Raw genomic sequence first — 15,913 nt, 5'->3', positions numbered from 1 at the left:
CACCCTCACGGGAGTGGTATCTTTTACTGCACTCCACTCGCCGCTCCATAAAGCATAAACAGTTTTATTTCAGAAGGCTGTGTAGCGCCTGCCAATACCACATGTGCGTCATTTGGAATAAATAATAAATATATACAAGCTTTCTTTTATATATAGAAGTGTCGGGAAAGTCGACAAAGGGAGCTGCTTTGGGTGCAGTGGCATGATCTTTATGTGAGGCCCCCTCAGAGAGAAAAACTAAGGTGTTCACTGACATCATTTTGTTCTGAGATCATCTTCTCAATCATCCCCTTGTGTCACTTGTGCACTCAGCATAGCTCCGCACATATCTGATCCAAAATGTCGGCTTTTATCTGTGTGAGGACAATTTCAGTCCAAAACAGTGTTATGGCCAGTGAGTTCCTAACGGCCGACCCTGGTTAAAGGAGATTCGTTTGTACTTCACAGGCTTTGAACAGAAGTAATATTAGAATATTGTTGACAACGCAGTGTCAGATGAAGCTCACACGGTCTTCATGACCCTCTCACCAGACGAGAATGTCGATATTGTCAATTCTGCAAAACCTGGATTACATTCAGTATGGTTTGTTCTTTTATGTCCAATGCCAGCGTGTTTAAAATGTCACTTTTCCGCTGTATCGGCACATGGCAGCGACGATTAATTGCAAGTCCATGAACACAAACTGCAGTCTACAGACTGAAAGTCGTACGTGTGAAAACGGCCCACCCTACGACCTTGACCCCCACATTCTTACTTTCCACCTCTCCACTTTAAGGAGCACACTACTTCCCCCACTGGCACTGAGTGTCAGCATTGGACGTAAATTGTAAGATGCAGAATTGTCCAATATGTTCTTAGTGGTCGCTTGGGACACCAGGCAGGGTCTTCGCTGGACGGAGTTTGCGGAGACTCTCAAACCCAAAGCTCAACTTCTATGCCAACACTAACAAAAGGAATAGGAAATAAAGATAAAGATAAAGATAAAAACTTTTTATTGATCCCTCAGTGGGGAAAGTTTGCCATTACTGCAGCTCAAGGGGACAGACAAAGCACACAGTTAAAGAAATAGAAAATTAAATAAACATAATATATACAGAAAAAACCTTATATACACAAAGAAACAGTATATACACAGAATACAATAATTACAAAGAAACAACAACAGGGTGGGATGGGATGGAAACATTATATGCATCTGTGTATGGAACTGTAAATGTTGGAGCATTTACAGTTTCATAACAACTGAGCAAATTCCCTCTGCTGTGAAACGTACCATTTCAAGCTCTACAATGAGCTGTCAAACGCGACAGAATGCTGTTGCTTGAGTTGTTAAACCCAAGTAGAATGTTACAATAATGTTTAGTGTATCTAGTGTGAAATCATAGCTTTGACTCTATTATACGCAGTCAGTCTCCCTTTGAGATTTTGACAGATTCATGGATTGCATTGTTTTTGTACAACTACCCAGCCTGACTGTGTTTCTTCCTGGAAGAGAGCTTGGTAAATAGACGCTGCTGGCCACATGTTGGAGTCCTGATGGTAGGATCACTGGTGTTATAATAGCAGATGGTTGCGATGTTCTCAGTAGGGTGTTGCCTATTGGATTGTCTCCTTCTTGGAAGCAGGCTGACTAGAACAGAGCCGGGGGGAGTGTGTGTGTGTGTGTGTGTGTATCAAAAGCACCAGGGATGCTGACCTCATGCACACACGTGTGCATGCAAGGGAAAGGAAGCGTGTATTCACTTAAAAGGAGTTCAAGGGCAATCTTTATATACATGCCATAATGTGTGCATGATATATATGTATGGTTATATTTCATTTTATAAAGTTTATTGGGAATTGTCACGTTTTTTAACCTCATACCTCTGTCTTTGATGTAAAGTTTTGAGTGTTGCGGTGATACACAAGAAACACAAGTCGTCAGACGATTTGACATATTTTAGACAAACTCCTCAGGATGGAAGAGAAAATGAAGGTGAATGTCAGTTTTTTTAACAAATAATTTAAACTCAACCTCTGATTCTGACCTCCTATCTCTGATTTGTTCAGATATTCAAACTGTGAGGTGTTGTGCTCATTGATGGCGATCTCTGCCGATTTGGAGGAACAATCAACCAATCAGAGCTTTGCAAGTGGGATTTAAAAAGGGGAAGTGATCCTCCTACATAGCTAGCTAGATACCAAGGCGATAAACATTTGTGTTGGAGAGTGAAGCTCCTAGAAACAGCTAGTTCCTGTGATGACTGAAAATGATGTTGCTAGGACCAACATTGATTGATTAGAGCAAAACTGAAAAAAAAACTAATTCAGTCTAATTGTCAGGCCACATTCTACGTAAGTCGTTTATCCAGGTTTTCAACTGCATATTAGAGTCTTCATCAGTGGATGGATTTTGTCAAGGGAAGCTAAAATCATTCCCCAAACTGTCCGCAGTAAACACCAATCACAGATTACAGACCAACCTCGTGGTACAAGTTTAACCTACCACACCTAAAAATGTATGCTTCCCCTTGCAGTGATTGTAACCACAATTGTGATAACTTTGATGATAAGTCACAGCATATATTGTGTTGGGTTGTCGGTAGTATGAGTTCGCCTAATCATCAAGACTCCTTCGCTCATTCTTGGGGTTTTCCTCCACATAACCCGGTCAGATAATCTGTCTAAACTGTCAGCCTGTTTGCAATCCGTCTCTAATCTGTAATGAAGATGAACGCAGAAATGAACATCATAAATACCCACAAGATTAACTTGAAATGATTTGAAAATCCTAGTTGATCTCAAATAAAGTCAACAATCAAGTTATGAGGTTTGAGGCATGAGTGCAGCCCAGTGGTTTAGACAGCAGACAGAACTATTGCCTCATCAGATGCCTGCTTGCAATTGAGGCCAGCGCAGAGGGAGTCTGGACCATTGGGAGTTTATTTAATCTGTTAACAATTCTGACATTTTCATCTTTCAAGTGCAGTCCCATAGCTGGTCAGTTCAATGTCACCAGGCTGAAGACTGCACAGTCAAGGTCATGGAATACACAAGTGAATAACAAGATCCCACACACACCTCCCATCCCACCCACCCACACACACACACACATAAAAAGACACATACATGGATTGTGAGTCATTGTAAAACATGAAGTGCAGTCAAGGTCCCAGAAAGCACCTAGCACATGTATATTTAACCCTGCTCACACTCCCACACATGCACAGTGCGAGTCATTGTGAAACATGAGGCAGAGTCAAGGTTGTACTCATGTAAGGACATCGCACATATATATATATTTTATATGACACCGTATCATGTCTGTGAATTATGTCTCTGGAGGTGCAATGTGTTTTCAGTCTACACACACACACACGCACACACTGTATATTTTAATTTTCCAAAGCAAGCTCAGAGCTGCTGAATTGGATTAGGCCAAATTACATCTATTTTACATGACATGCAAATTAAATTCATTTGTAGGGCCATATGCTATATTTCCTCCTAATTGGAGGGCTAGACTGGCTTACACACACATAATGAGCAATGGATGAACATGCCGAGCCCGTCTGTGTGTCAGATAGGGCTGGGTAACATTTTTTTGGTACAACACCAAAATGATAATTTTTTGATACCTTTATCTAAAATTCTCTAAAAAACCCAAATGTTAAGTGTTGTCTTAATTCAAGGAGTCTTATAAAAACTAAATGAATCGCACGAAGTCTGGTATTGTCACTCTTTTTAGCTCTGTTTTGGCCTCCACCAACCTTTGTAGAAAAAACACGGCTCCACTTTCATGAAAACTGTGAAAACTAAAAGTTCAGAGATGCTAAAATGCTGCATAGAGCTGAGGGGATATGCAGAGTTGGAGGAAAAATGTATGTGGTTTTGTCGCGTCAAACTAATTTGACATTATACATATTTCATTACTTGTTCAATGTTGATTGGTGCAACTTTAAATCACAAATGAGTCTAATCATAGTGTAAAATCAGAATATAAACGTAATTGATGGCTTGATTTGACTGGTTTGATACCCGGCTCTAGTTTCAACTAGATTACTTGCATCATGCCCAAACTACTGAATCGATTACTTTTTTCTCCCTAAACCTTGTTTGTACACAAGTAAAAGAGAAGCGCCACATTTTATTTACATGTGACAACACAGCAAATTTGTTCCATCCATCCATCCATCCATCCGTCCAAAGCGTTTAACCTCCTCGCTAATTCTACACGTCGAACTGAAGGAAAACGAGAACAGACTCGGCTCTGAGATCCTCCAGTGCGGAGAAAGCAGATTCAACAGCACACTGAATTCCTCCGAGAGCCTCTGAGTACATTCACATTATGTAAGTGGCTTCATACTGCATGAGATAAGCCTTCAGTGATGGAAGTAAACTGTTTCCTGTGAAGTAATCTGCCTTTCAGCCTTGGAAAACGCTATAATCGAGTTCCTAGTGTGACCTTTATACCCTCAGAACTTCACATGGCAACCCGAGAAGCACCCGTATCCCAGTTATCACCGTTACTGCTATTGATTGTAATAACTTAGGATAAAGTTGAATGCATTCCTTGTTTTGTCAAGATTTTGTGATCCCATGCGACTGAGTTGTGTAATTACAGGAACTAGAACTCCCCAGACACCTACTCCCCACCGCCACACACCCGGAGTTCAAAAGGTCAACCCCTCTTGCGATTCATGGACGTTTTTATTGCGCTGCAAGCGTGTAGCCTGACACATTCTGTTCTCCTCAGCGGAGTCTCGGGACAAAACGACTAATTATCCGCATCATGATCTCATCCTCCAACGGCCCGAGCACAGGGGGAACACACGCCCTCTGTTGTCATGGAGATGGAATGGTTTCAAAATGATGAAATCTCTGCTCGAGCATAACAGTCAGTTGAATCTTGAGTAGGCTGGTTCAGATACCTTTGTGCTTCTGTGGCACGGCTAATATGGAGCACATTGAAAGGAGGTGGTGAGGGGTGAAATGGAGGCGAGGCAGTCGACGTCTGACAACATTACGGAAAGGATCAGTGCAGAGATAGACCTGTAAGATCTTTTTTGTTTAACCAGAAACAGCTGCTATATCGCTCTCTTCAAAGCCACCAGACTCCATTGACAAAAAGGTAGTTTTACCTTGCAGTTTATAGGACTTGCTGGTCTGTCGCCTTCATAGTCGCTTAATTAGTTTGACACAAATATCCTTTTAATGTCTTCTTTCTGGTGATCAGAATTTGTACCAATTAAATTAAAACAAATACCAAGGGTTAGTTTCAGTTCAACTTTAATTCTGTAGAAGAAGCTAGGGTACAAGAACTATGAGTAAAGGCAGAACTGATAACTTTCTTTGGTTGCAGTCTGTTGTTGAAATATTGTCTCTGTTAGAGCAAAGTTCCCACTCAATTAAACTTGATTTACTGACTCACATCCGGCTCTGATTCATTTCTTTGACCTCTCCCTCCCTTTTAACACGTCCCACGTGAATGAGGGATTGGGGAATGATGGATAGGATGGATGAGAGCAATAAGAAAGGGAAGAGAGGAAGACAGCTTTGACGGTTCCCATTAGCACTGAGGGACGAATCTGAAAGAGCGTCTTCTGTCTTCCTCTCACTTATGTAATGCACTCAGACAGTCACTTTTTGATCCGCATTAGAGGTTAGTGCGCCAGTGACTCTGCACCAGGCTGCTGTAGTGCAGATGAGAAAAATAATATGAAATGGGGAGCCATGACTTTCAAAAGGATGTAATGCTTTCTGGTTGTGTTAGCTGCATGAATGATGAATGGGCGCCAACTTGAGCTCATATTGGCTCAGCTGCTAAGCTGCTTAAGTAACTAAGTTATAATACAGTAAGAAGAGGAGTCTATGTGCCAACTGGCAGTGCAGGTATAAATATACAGGGTTTGAAAGACGAGATGTCAGGAAGCAGCACTCAGGCCTCCGGGCAAGGATTTCTGTCTCCATCTCGTCCAGATCCCTTTCCCTTTCTATGTAGCAAAGCATTTTTAAATTCTTATAGGTCACATGCGAGTCAAGTCTGGAGTCATCTGAAACAAGTCCGAGTCAAATCGTTTTAGAAAAGTCGAGTCGAACGACTGAAGTCGTAAGTTGTCAGAGACATTAGCAGATCTCAGTCTTTCAGACTAAGTCTTAATTGGGGTTCTAGGTCCGTCAGACCAAGTCGCAAGTTAAGTCTCAGCTCATTCGAGACACGTCTCAAGTCTGGCGCTGTAAAGAGTGCACTTATGTATCTCATCCATCCATCCAGCTTTCCACTCTGCTGGTGTTTACTCCACCAGCCCTGAGCATTATCTAATTCTAGACAGGTTGCCAGACATCTGAACCGGATGTAAGAGAGCCGGCTGCAGCCGCTGGAAAGTATGCCGTCCACTTCCTGGGAAAACATTCCTGCCCCTATTGTTGTGGTTGTTTTATTAGCATGTTGTAACCCACGAGAGGACTTAATGAAAACTAAAATGGTGTAAGTACTGGACAAAGGTTGTCCAACATGTCGGTCAAAGCTGCTGTAAGATGATAAAAGCGTGGGAGCTGGATTGTTATGCAACCCCAAGGAAAATGTCGAAGTTAAATTTATGGGAATCTGGACAGAGGAAAAACATCACAAACGTTGTAAACCTTGCTTCTACATCAGTGCACCGTATGTCAGTGGATGTTCTCAGTCACTTTTTAAATTCCTCTAATCCCTGTAGGCACAAGCTTGATCTCACATATGAATTTAGCAGTTGTGCAACCTCACAGACAGAAAGTGAAAAGCTGTAAAATCCCCACAAGTTGAGGCTCTGTGTGTCCTTTAAGGTAAAGCCTGGTGTCATGACAATAAGAACATGTTGTTGTTGTTGCACTTTCCAAACCAGTCAGCAGTTGCGGTAGCAGCAACGGCTGTGACTCACAGCTCGTGGAGGCCCGTGAGTTACTCAAAATAGCAAAATGAAGCAATTAGTGTTAGCAAAAGCTACACCAAAACGTTACGCTTTACTCGGACAGGCTCAAATGGGGAACCACGGCCTCAGCGCGTTATTTGTAAAGACGTTCTGGCTAATGACAAATGGAGAGAGGAGCGTGGAGGATTTTAACGAGGTGAACGTGAAGGTAAGCCAGGCCTCATGACAAGTTCCACCGTGCACTCTGTGATCACTAGATGTAAACAAGAAGGCTTTTTTTTTTTTAAATTTAAAACATTTCTTTATTCGTATTCCCTAAAATAACTATATTTACATTCCCTCGTTCACATTGGAATATAGAGCAAAATCTTGAAGCACTGGTACACTGGGGATCTAACCGGTGTCACTGGGCACACATTTAATAGTTTGTCTGCAAGCATCAGTTCACACTGAGAGCTGAGAGGCTCACCAGCACTGCTGCGGCTGTGCCTGGGTGTGTCGAGCCTGTTCTGTACAAAACTGTGTACGTCCTTGCAATGTGTGTTGCGGGTGTGTGTGTGATTTCATCCAGGTTTTGTACATGCCTCATACCCTCTCACATTCCTGCAAGGATCTCTGTGTGTGTGTATGTGTCCTGAAAAGCGTGTGTGTGTCCTGAAAAGCATATGTTATGTCTGTATGATCTCACCCACTTGCTGTAAATGTGTCTCATACCTTCACACATCCCTGAAAGTCGGAGACAGAGAATGTGTGTGTGTGCGTCCCGGGGCGCGACACAACCCGGCGCAAACATCTCTCATTTATCTTTCCTGTCGTTTTTTTTTTTTTTCCACAAAGAAAGAATGGAGGGAAAAGAACAGAGGGGTATTGTTTTTGCTAAAGGAGTGGAAAAATAGAGCGAGGTTTCCCCTGAGGGTGTGGCCAGTCTGTGATGTCATGTTGTTGCCCTGGTTACTGTGTGTAATCATTATGTGTCCATGAGAGGAGACGTGTTTTGGAGTTCCTGTCATGTATTGTTAAGAGCCAGACAAATAGACAAAGTACAGCCTTTACGCACGCACACACACACACACACGCACACACACACACACGTACACACACACACCTTATTAACACACTCATTCTGCTCACCCCAGGGCCTCCTCTTCTTTTTATTACTTTTTTAAACAAATGTCTATATGGTGGGTGTGTGCATGTGTTTGTATGTACCTTTTACAGTATAGCATAGCATAGCATTGTGAAGTATAGTATAGTATAGTATAATATAGTATAGGACAGTATAGTATAGTGCAGTATAGTATAGGACAGTACAGTATAGTACAGTTTGATATAGGACAGTACCGTATAGTACAGCATAGTATAGTACAGTATCAGACAGTATAGTACAGTATAGTATAGGACAGTATAGTATAGTACAGTATAGTATAGTATCAGACAGTATAGTACAGTATAGTATAGGACAGTATAGTATAGTACAGTACAGTTTAATATAGGACAGTACAGTATAGTACAGTATAGTATAGTATAGTATCAGACAGTACAGTATAGTATAGTACAGTACAGTTTAGTATAGGACAGTACAGTATAGGACAGGACAGTATAGTACAGTACAGTACAGTACAGTACAGTATAGTATAGGACAGTACAGTATAGTATAGGACAGTACAGTATAGTATAGCACAGTATAGTATAGTACAGTACAGTATAGTATAGTATAACAGTACAAAGTGGAAAACCTATAGCTTAACTAAATTAAAAAAATAGATCTCATGCTTTGATTACAAAAAATATCCACATATTGACTCTTACTGTTATTGAGACAGTTGAAATATTTTGCCATTTTGCATTTTTTATTCAGCCAGTTCATTTAAATAGATCCATTTGGAACATGATGGGTGGAGTTGATGAAGGTGTACATGAGTTGATCTGACAGGGCTAGGGGGGAACATCTGGCTGACTCCTGTAGTCAGTCAGATGTAGAAAATACAATAGCATAGTATAATATTGTATTTTATAGTAGAGCTAAGATAATAAAGATGCTTTTAAATGTGCTCAGTCATCAGTTCGGTCTAATCATCTCTCCTTTTTTCTCTTCTTCTCTCCATTCTTCCTATTCTCTTTCCCCTGCCCTTCCTATACCCCTTTGCCCTTCCTCCCTCCCTTATCACAGTATGTGGTTGTGAACTGGCCCAGGGAGGCTTCTTCGTGCGGCAGGGTGAATACATCTGCACTCTGGACTACCAGCGAATGTACGGGACTCGCTGCTTCAGCTGCCAGGACTTCATCGAGGGGGAGGTTGTGTCCGCCCTGGGCAAGACCTACCACCCCCGCTGCTTCGTCTGCGCCTCCTGCAAGTAAGAAACAGGGATGCGGGGACCCAAATTTAAATTTTTATATTTGAATCGCACATGATCTCGCTGCGTCTTCAGTGGCTCTCATGTAAGACTTGCATAGCGTCAGAGCAGCTACTGAACTGACGTGGAGGTCACATTATGACTTGATACTTAAACTGCAGAACTTAACTGGGGACTTGTCCATACATTATTATCACTGTTAATAATGTTGCTTGTAAGGCAAGACGAGATTATTGGTGCATCACATTTATATACAAAGGCAAAGCGCTTTATATGATGATTTAAGATTGCATGCTTAAGATTTAGTCAAATGCAGTGGAGGGCATGAAGTCACTGCTATGGCTCATAGTAAAGGCCTCAGTATGCATCAAATGATGTGCTTGTTCAGTTGCAGGGGCAGTGTCTGACACTTCACACAGTGATTGGTTCGGTTTGTGGATGTCAGAAACGTCTCACGTGTCATTTACAAGTACATAAAACTATAATGCACAAACACGTACAAGTATAGGAAAGGACACAAAGACACGTGTCGCTGAGAGTCGTAGGCATCTTCACCTGTTTCCAGCCATGTGCATGTTTCTACTCACTGTGTTTGTGTGGGTGTGTGTGCATGGCCAGCGTTATTTCTCAGGCCTAGAAAGGTAATGGGAGCCTCTCTCAGCAGGAATTCTAAGTGCGTGGTCAGTCAGTTCGGCCACTTAGCCCATTCCCACAGCTAGTGTTAAGTGTCTTTTGAACCGGGGCTGGGTTTTCTATGTCTGTGCATGTGTGTGTGTGTGTGTGTGTGTGTGCGTACATGTGTGTTTGTGCTATCATACCGCGGTGATCCCTATGGCGAACCTGAGATCAGAATGTTCCCGTGTGGTATTTGAGGTTTGTAATGTGATCATCAAACTCTTGTGCTCCTCTTATAACAAATATCGCTTTTGTGGCGGCAAAACACAGGCTTATTGTGTGGGATATAAAAATAGGTCTGAGGGAGAGAGAGAGCAAATGCTGTTTGAGACTAGACCTCAGTCTCCCCTGTGTGTGTGTGTGTGCGTCTGTGTGTATCGTGGTCGCAGTGCTGTATTCATCATCAATAATTCATCAAGAGTAATACAGCTCTGTTGTTTTTTGTTTTTTTCATTTTTACTGTCTGGGTTTCTTTGTGTTTCTATCTGCATGTGTGTGTGTGTGTGTGTGTGTCTCTTGCCTTCCTGTATCTCTCTACATACACCGTGCCTGTATTTTCACCATCACAAGAGGTCAGATCACATGATGCACATAGGTATGATGATGCAATGAAAATTCCACCCAAATAAGCTCGTTTTCAAGTAAATATTTAAATAGGAAAATAAAAATTAGAATTAGAACAAAATAATCATATAGGACCAATACACATTTGTTTAGTGCAGACTCAACAAACCTGAGAATAATTAGTCAAATAAACCAAGAGCAGCTTTGTTAGGCTACATGAGCTACTTAGTGACATTGATGCTTTGAGCTGAATGCTAACTTTAAGCACAAAGTCCAATTTAAGGCTGATGGGAATGGTTGGCATTTGGTCAGTAACACCGAATTCAAATTCAAAGGCTAGATTTAAAGTTAAAGAATCACCAAATATTATATAAATTAATAGGCAGGGGGTTACAGTGCTTAACAAAAAGGTAAACCCAAGCATGATAAATATATTTCCATAAACCTTAACAATTATAGGTTAAAAAACGGATGAACATGTTTAACACTGTGAGTGACTGTAAGTGAGACTTAAATATATTTAAACACTCAGTCTATTAACTATGAAAACTAAACATTTTGACTGTTTATACAGACATCCTGACTGTATTTCTCTCTCATTAGCTGGCTGTGATAGTGTGACAGCAGCTCTAATATCATGTTCCTGAGCTGTAGGAAGCAGCATGTGGCAGCGAGTCAGAATTGCTGCTTTGCCAAGGAGTCCTGCTTCCTTCTGCACTTGACCCTGTGACAGCAGCTGTACTGGAGCAGCACATACAAAAAGCCAGGAGACATTAACCTTGTATCATTGTGTTTGTAATGTCCTCCTTAACAGTATAATGGCATTTGTCTCTAAGGAGATTTTGGCCAATGAATCAAGATACAATGAATCACAGAAACTAGCAAAAACTTAATTTGTGAATGTTGAAGCCAGTGTTAATGTGCCTGAAGCTGCACTTCTTTAATTGACCACGAGGTGTTGCCTCTAAGAGAACTGGCAAACTCTATCTGTAAAAAAATAAAAGAAAATTAATTTGTCTTATGAAAAGATGAGGTCCCTATATCCTTTTTAATTTTGAGTGTATATCTCAGAGGTGACTTGGCCACACCTGAACAATGTATCCTTATATAATCTCATTCCAAACCCGTGGGCATTAATCTGCTGCTATAACAGCCTCTTCACTTGATGGATTTGCCTCCATTCAGCCATAAGAGCTTTAGTGAGGCCCAGCACTGGTGGGGGGTGATATGGCTGCGCCTGTTCATCCCAAACGTGTTGGATGGCTTTGAGGTCAGGGCTCTGTGCATACCAGTCAAGTTCTTCCACACCAAACTGGGAAAACCATTTCTTTATAGAACTCGCTTTGTTCATGAGGGCATTATGTCTAAACTAGGGACAAATACAGGGGAAGATCAATATCTGTACAGACTGAAGTGCCTAATGTCTAAATGTCCACTTTTTTTTGCCATTTGTAGAAAGAGGCATTCAAATATCTAATTTTATGCAGATGACACTGTTTTTTACAAAGTAAAACACAATAAACAAAGTAACTAATCAATAGACCAGCAAGTCCTCCATTCTTTGAGGTAAAATATCTGGTAAATCTGGTTACTTTGAGGAGAGCGATATAAGGGCTGTTTCTGGTTAAACAAAGGGGATCTTAAAGGTTTATCTTTGTAGGAATCCTCCCCATATCAATAACAATATGAGTCTGCCAGTGGCAAAAACAAGGTTTTTTGGTGGACATGCCTTGATTGAGCACTGTTGCCCCAGTGGATTAAATTGCAGCCAGTCTAGCTTGTTTTGCAGCTGCTGGCTATGGTGATCTACTGGACCGAATCCCAAACATTTTGAACTGATTAGTCATTTCAAACTTAGAATAAAAAAATAGCACCCATGTTTTAAAATACTGGAGTTATCATTAAACATTGTACAACACAGGATCAAAAGTGGATCTAATTGTGAAATGGATAAGATCAGTCAGAGTCAGTACCAGCGTACAAATATCCAGGGTTTCTACTGAATCACTGTCTTTCTTTTAAGCCCTATATTAAATTGCCTCAAAAGAAAAGTGGCGGAGGAATAGTGGAACTGTTAAACAGATGGAAAAGCAAATCAAGCAAATATTATTTATATGTGATTAGTCATCTGGTAATGTGCCCATTTGTTGTTTCCGCAGGAGTTGAAGTTTTTACAACACAAGGAGTATACTTTCACTCAAATTAAACATCATGGGTAATTTAAGGTTCATTCTCTTTATGGCAATATCTCATAAAAATCTCAAAAGTAAATATGGAAATAGAAGGTTAGGTTTACTTATATAAGATAAGTTAAAATGTGCAACATATTAAAATTATGTGAAAAAAATCACTCAGAAATTTGTTTGGTAGCTACAAACCTTTCTTTAGTGGGTGGGGCTCTGTTTGCGGTATTCAGAGTCATGAATTCAGCATTTCTAAAATCTCATGCTCAATATGTCCCAGCAGAGACTAAAACTGTCCAGTAAATGTTCTTGCTATCTGATAAACCATCATCAGTCAGTGCCCGAGACTGATGTTCGACTTGTCTTTTGTTTGTTTGCAGACAGCCGTTCCCAGCCGGCGACCGAGTGACATTTAACGGGAAGGAGTGTATCTGCCAAAAGTGTACCCAGCCTCTCCCTGCCAACAGCCCTGCACCCATACAGGCTGTCCACAGTGAGCACTTTGTTTATGTCTCTCTCCCTCTGTGACTGCCTCTCAAAAGAATAAATCATGCACCTCTCACTCTCCAACCTATGATTTGTTATGCTGCTCGTTTTTTTAATTTTTTTGTTCCATCCATAAATCAGACAAAATCAACTTTAGTATCATTTCTCATCAACTAGACACTATTCTCCCCTCATCTTGTTGTCTTCTGCGCAGACTGCTGCGGCTGTGGGAAGGAGTTTAAGAACGAACAGTCACTTGTAGCACTGGAGAAGCACTGGCACCTGGGCTGCTTCAAGTGTAAAGTCTGCAACAAGGTGCTCAATGCTGAGTACATCAGCAAGTAAGTCAGTCTGCCTTTTGGAAACACTGTGATTTTTGACTCTTCAAACCAAAAAGAATCCAGTTTTGCGAGGGTATGAGACGCACACAAAAGAAACAAAATCTAAAAGTTAAGCAAGTCATTAATCTCTGATCACTGATTCATTATTCATTCAGTCATTAACGCTATCTTCTTTGGCACCAGAGGCCTGGGCTTGTAAACACTGTCCAGCTCGTGTTTCCGTTTAGGCTACAAATACACTTATTTAGTTTAACTGTTTTACTTTCCTTGTGATTTTACAATTTATTTTGCATTCAGTAGCGTGAAACATCGTTTTGAAAAGTGCTACCTGTACACTATGTAAATAAAGTCAAAAGAATTTGATAGAAAATGAGAATTTCATTTTCTGACACAGTTTGAAATTCCAGTAGTTAATCCTGGAGGAGCATAGATGCTGCTTAGACTGTCTGAGAAACCAGTGCATTATCGTCCCTGGGCCCAAATCCTAATGTGCACAGATGTGGTCCTCAGCAATGCAAGGCAATCTTACTTCTCTGACATCATCACCAAAACAATTCTAAAACGTTTCTTTTACGCTCTGTCACAATGCTGTTCATGTTTTATGGAAAGCATTTTGAATTGCTGTTGAAATGTGCTATACAAATAAACTTGCTTTGAATGCATTTAACTGTCTCATATATAGCTAGCTGATGGTATTGTAATACCATCCTCAGACCTATATTGCTGTAATACACTGCTAGAAATTGTAAATTATATTACTAACCAGCAGCTGTGGCTTTATATTTAGTGTAAATATTAAGTGAAATGAAATATAATTAGCATAGTTGGCTGCAACAGGAGCTCCACTCAGCACCTTCCCAAGCACCCACTCAGTGCTGTCAGACATGATGCACAGAGGACTCTGAGGCTGTAAGCTGTCTTCTGCGTGATGTGAAGTGTATCTTCATGATCTGATCTCTGATCTGCTCACTCGTCCTGTGTTGTCCTACCAGGGATGGAATCCCCTACTGTGAGATGGACTACCACGCCATGTTCGGCATCCAGTGTGAGAGCTGCAAGAAGTACATCACTGGAAAAGTCCTGGAGGTAATGTCCCAGCACTGACGGGTTACATCCAGATGAAATACTCTATGGCTGTGGTTAGCATACGGTACAACTTCCTTTTTGTCCCTTAAAAAAACATCTGTAGTCTCTTTACACAGACGAGCAGGTGAGATGCAGAAAAGGAAATGTAGGATGTAGATAAATAGAAAGATAAATGAATGAAAGGTTAAGTGAAAGGTGGTATTTCTTTATGACTGTAGCATCCATCTGGATATAAGTGGTGGACTAAATGTATAAAGAAGGTTCTGCTGTTATGTTACTTTCTAGTTTTCATTCTCATATATCCATCAACAGATTCCGGTGTTGACCCAATTTCCTCAAAGATATCATTAAAAGTTTATGAGATCATATGCGCTGCTAATGCACTGTGTGTGGACAGATCTGGGACCAGCTGCCTTTCATGTTTAGAGTTTTTTCAGCAGTGACAAAAATCCCCAGTATGAAAAGGCAGCTTCCAGAGGCTGATGGGGTGAGCTCTGCTGAGATTACACATTAGTCCCCGTGTAGTCCGTTGTGTGCTGGCCCACAGGGAATAACCAGCCAGCCAGGATCTGCTTGGCTATTCAGCACGACCTCTGTTTTTTTGGGCTGTGGGCTAATGGTTTTGGCCTGACTCTCTGCTGCTCACACACATTACCTCCCCTTGTTCCCGTTCGTCCACTCTCCCTCCAAGGCAGGTCATACATTTATTGTCACTCACTGTCATGTAGCAGTCTGCCTCTGTATGCCATAAAAACAAAGCCAGACAGGCCACTGTTCTACAGAATACCGACTTTGCCGTTTGGTTTTCACTGGGACAAGAACAGATTCAGTTTGTGGGAGCAGTATATAGACAGACATAGAGAAAGGGAGGTGTTAACTGTGAATGTCCAAAAATCATGCTGGTAGCTGCTTCTCGCCCCCAATCAGCCCAAAACAGTTCAAATCATTGGAAATGGGACCAAATGTCTGACATAAGGATTATACCTAATAAATTCTCACTCATTTGTTTTTGGAATTTCAAAGAATTTTAGGATCCATTTTCAATATTTGGTTCAAGAGAAATTTTTTTTTTTTTACCAGGGTAGTGAGAGCTGCCTTAAAGGGTAGTGTAGAGCAAAATAGAAGAGCGAAATAGAAAGAGAAAAAAAAAATATAACCCTATCAGGTATGTTGCATATGGATATTATAAAAGGCCAAATGTTGCAGTACATATTGATTGTGTTTGCTTGCTGTATATGTTTTGCAGCCTTGCTGACTAATATAACACGTGTCTTGTTGCCTACATGAAATATATTTGGCCTACGTTCTGATAAGGGGCATGATATCAGTAAGTGAG

General features: G+C 41.0%; 1 protein-coding gene across 1 annotated transcript in view; it reads left to right on the top strand.

Moving 5' to 3' along the window:
- Window positions 1–15,913, top strand: part of ablim2 (actin binding LIM protein family, member 2) — a 62,638-nt gene that overhangs the window by 15,622 nt on the left and 31,103 nt on the right. Inside the window, exons 3-6 of the mRNA XM_070854332.1 lie at window positions 9,059–9,242; window positions 13,045–13,157; window positions 13,365–13,491; window positions 14,484–14,577. Coding sequence (XP_070710433.1) covers window positions 9,059–9,242; window positions 13,045–13,157; window positions 13,365–13,491; window positions 14,484–14,577 — 518 coding nt within the window. The remainder of the gene's footprint in view (window positions 1–9,058; window positions 9,243–13,044; window positions 13,158–13,364; window positions 13,492–14,483; window positions 14,578–15,913) is intronic.

The sequence above is a fragment of the Pempheris klunzingeri genome, chromosome 23 (genome assembly GCF_042242105.1).
Source record: "Pempheris klunzingeri isolate RE-2024b chromosome 23, fPemKlu1.hap1, whole genome shotgun sequence".
Taxonomy (NCBI): domain Eukaryota; kingdom Metazoa; phylum Chordata; class Actinopteri; order Acropomatiformes; family Pempheridae; genus Pempheris; species Pempheris klunzingeri.
The sequence above is the reverse complement of the archived record's forward strand: the minus strand, read 5'-3'. Positions and strand labels throughout refer to the sequence as shown.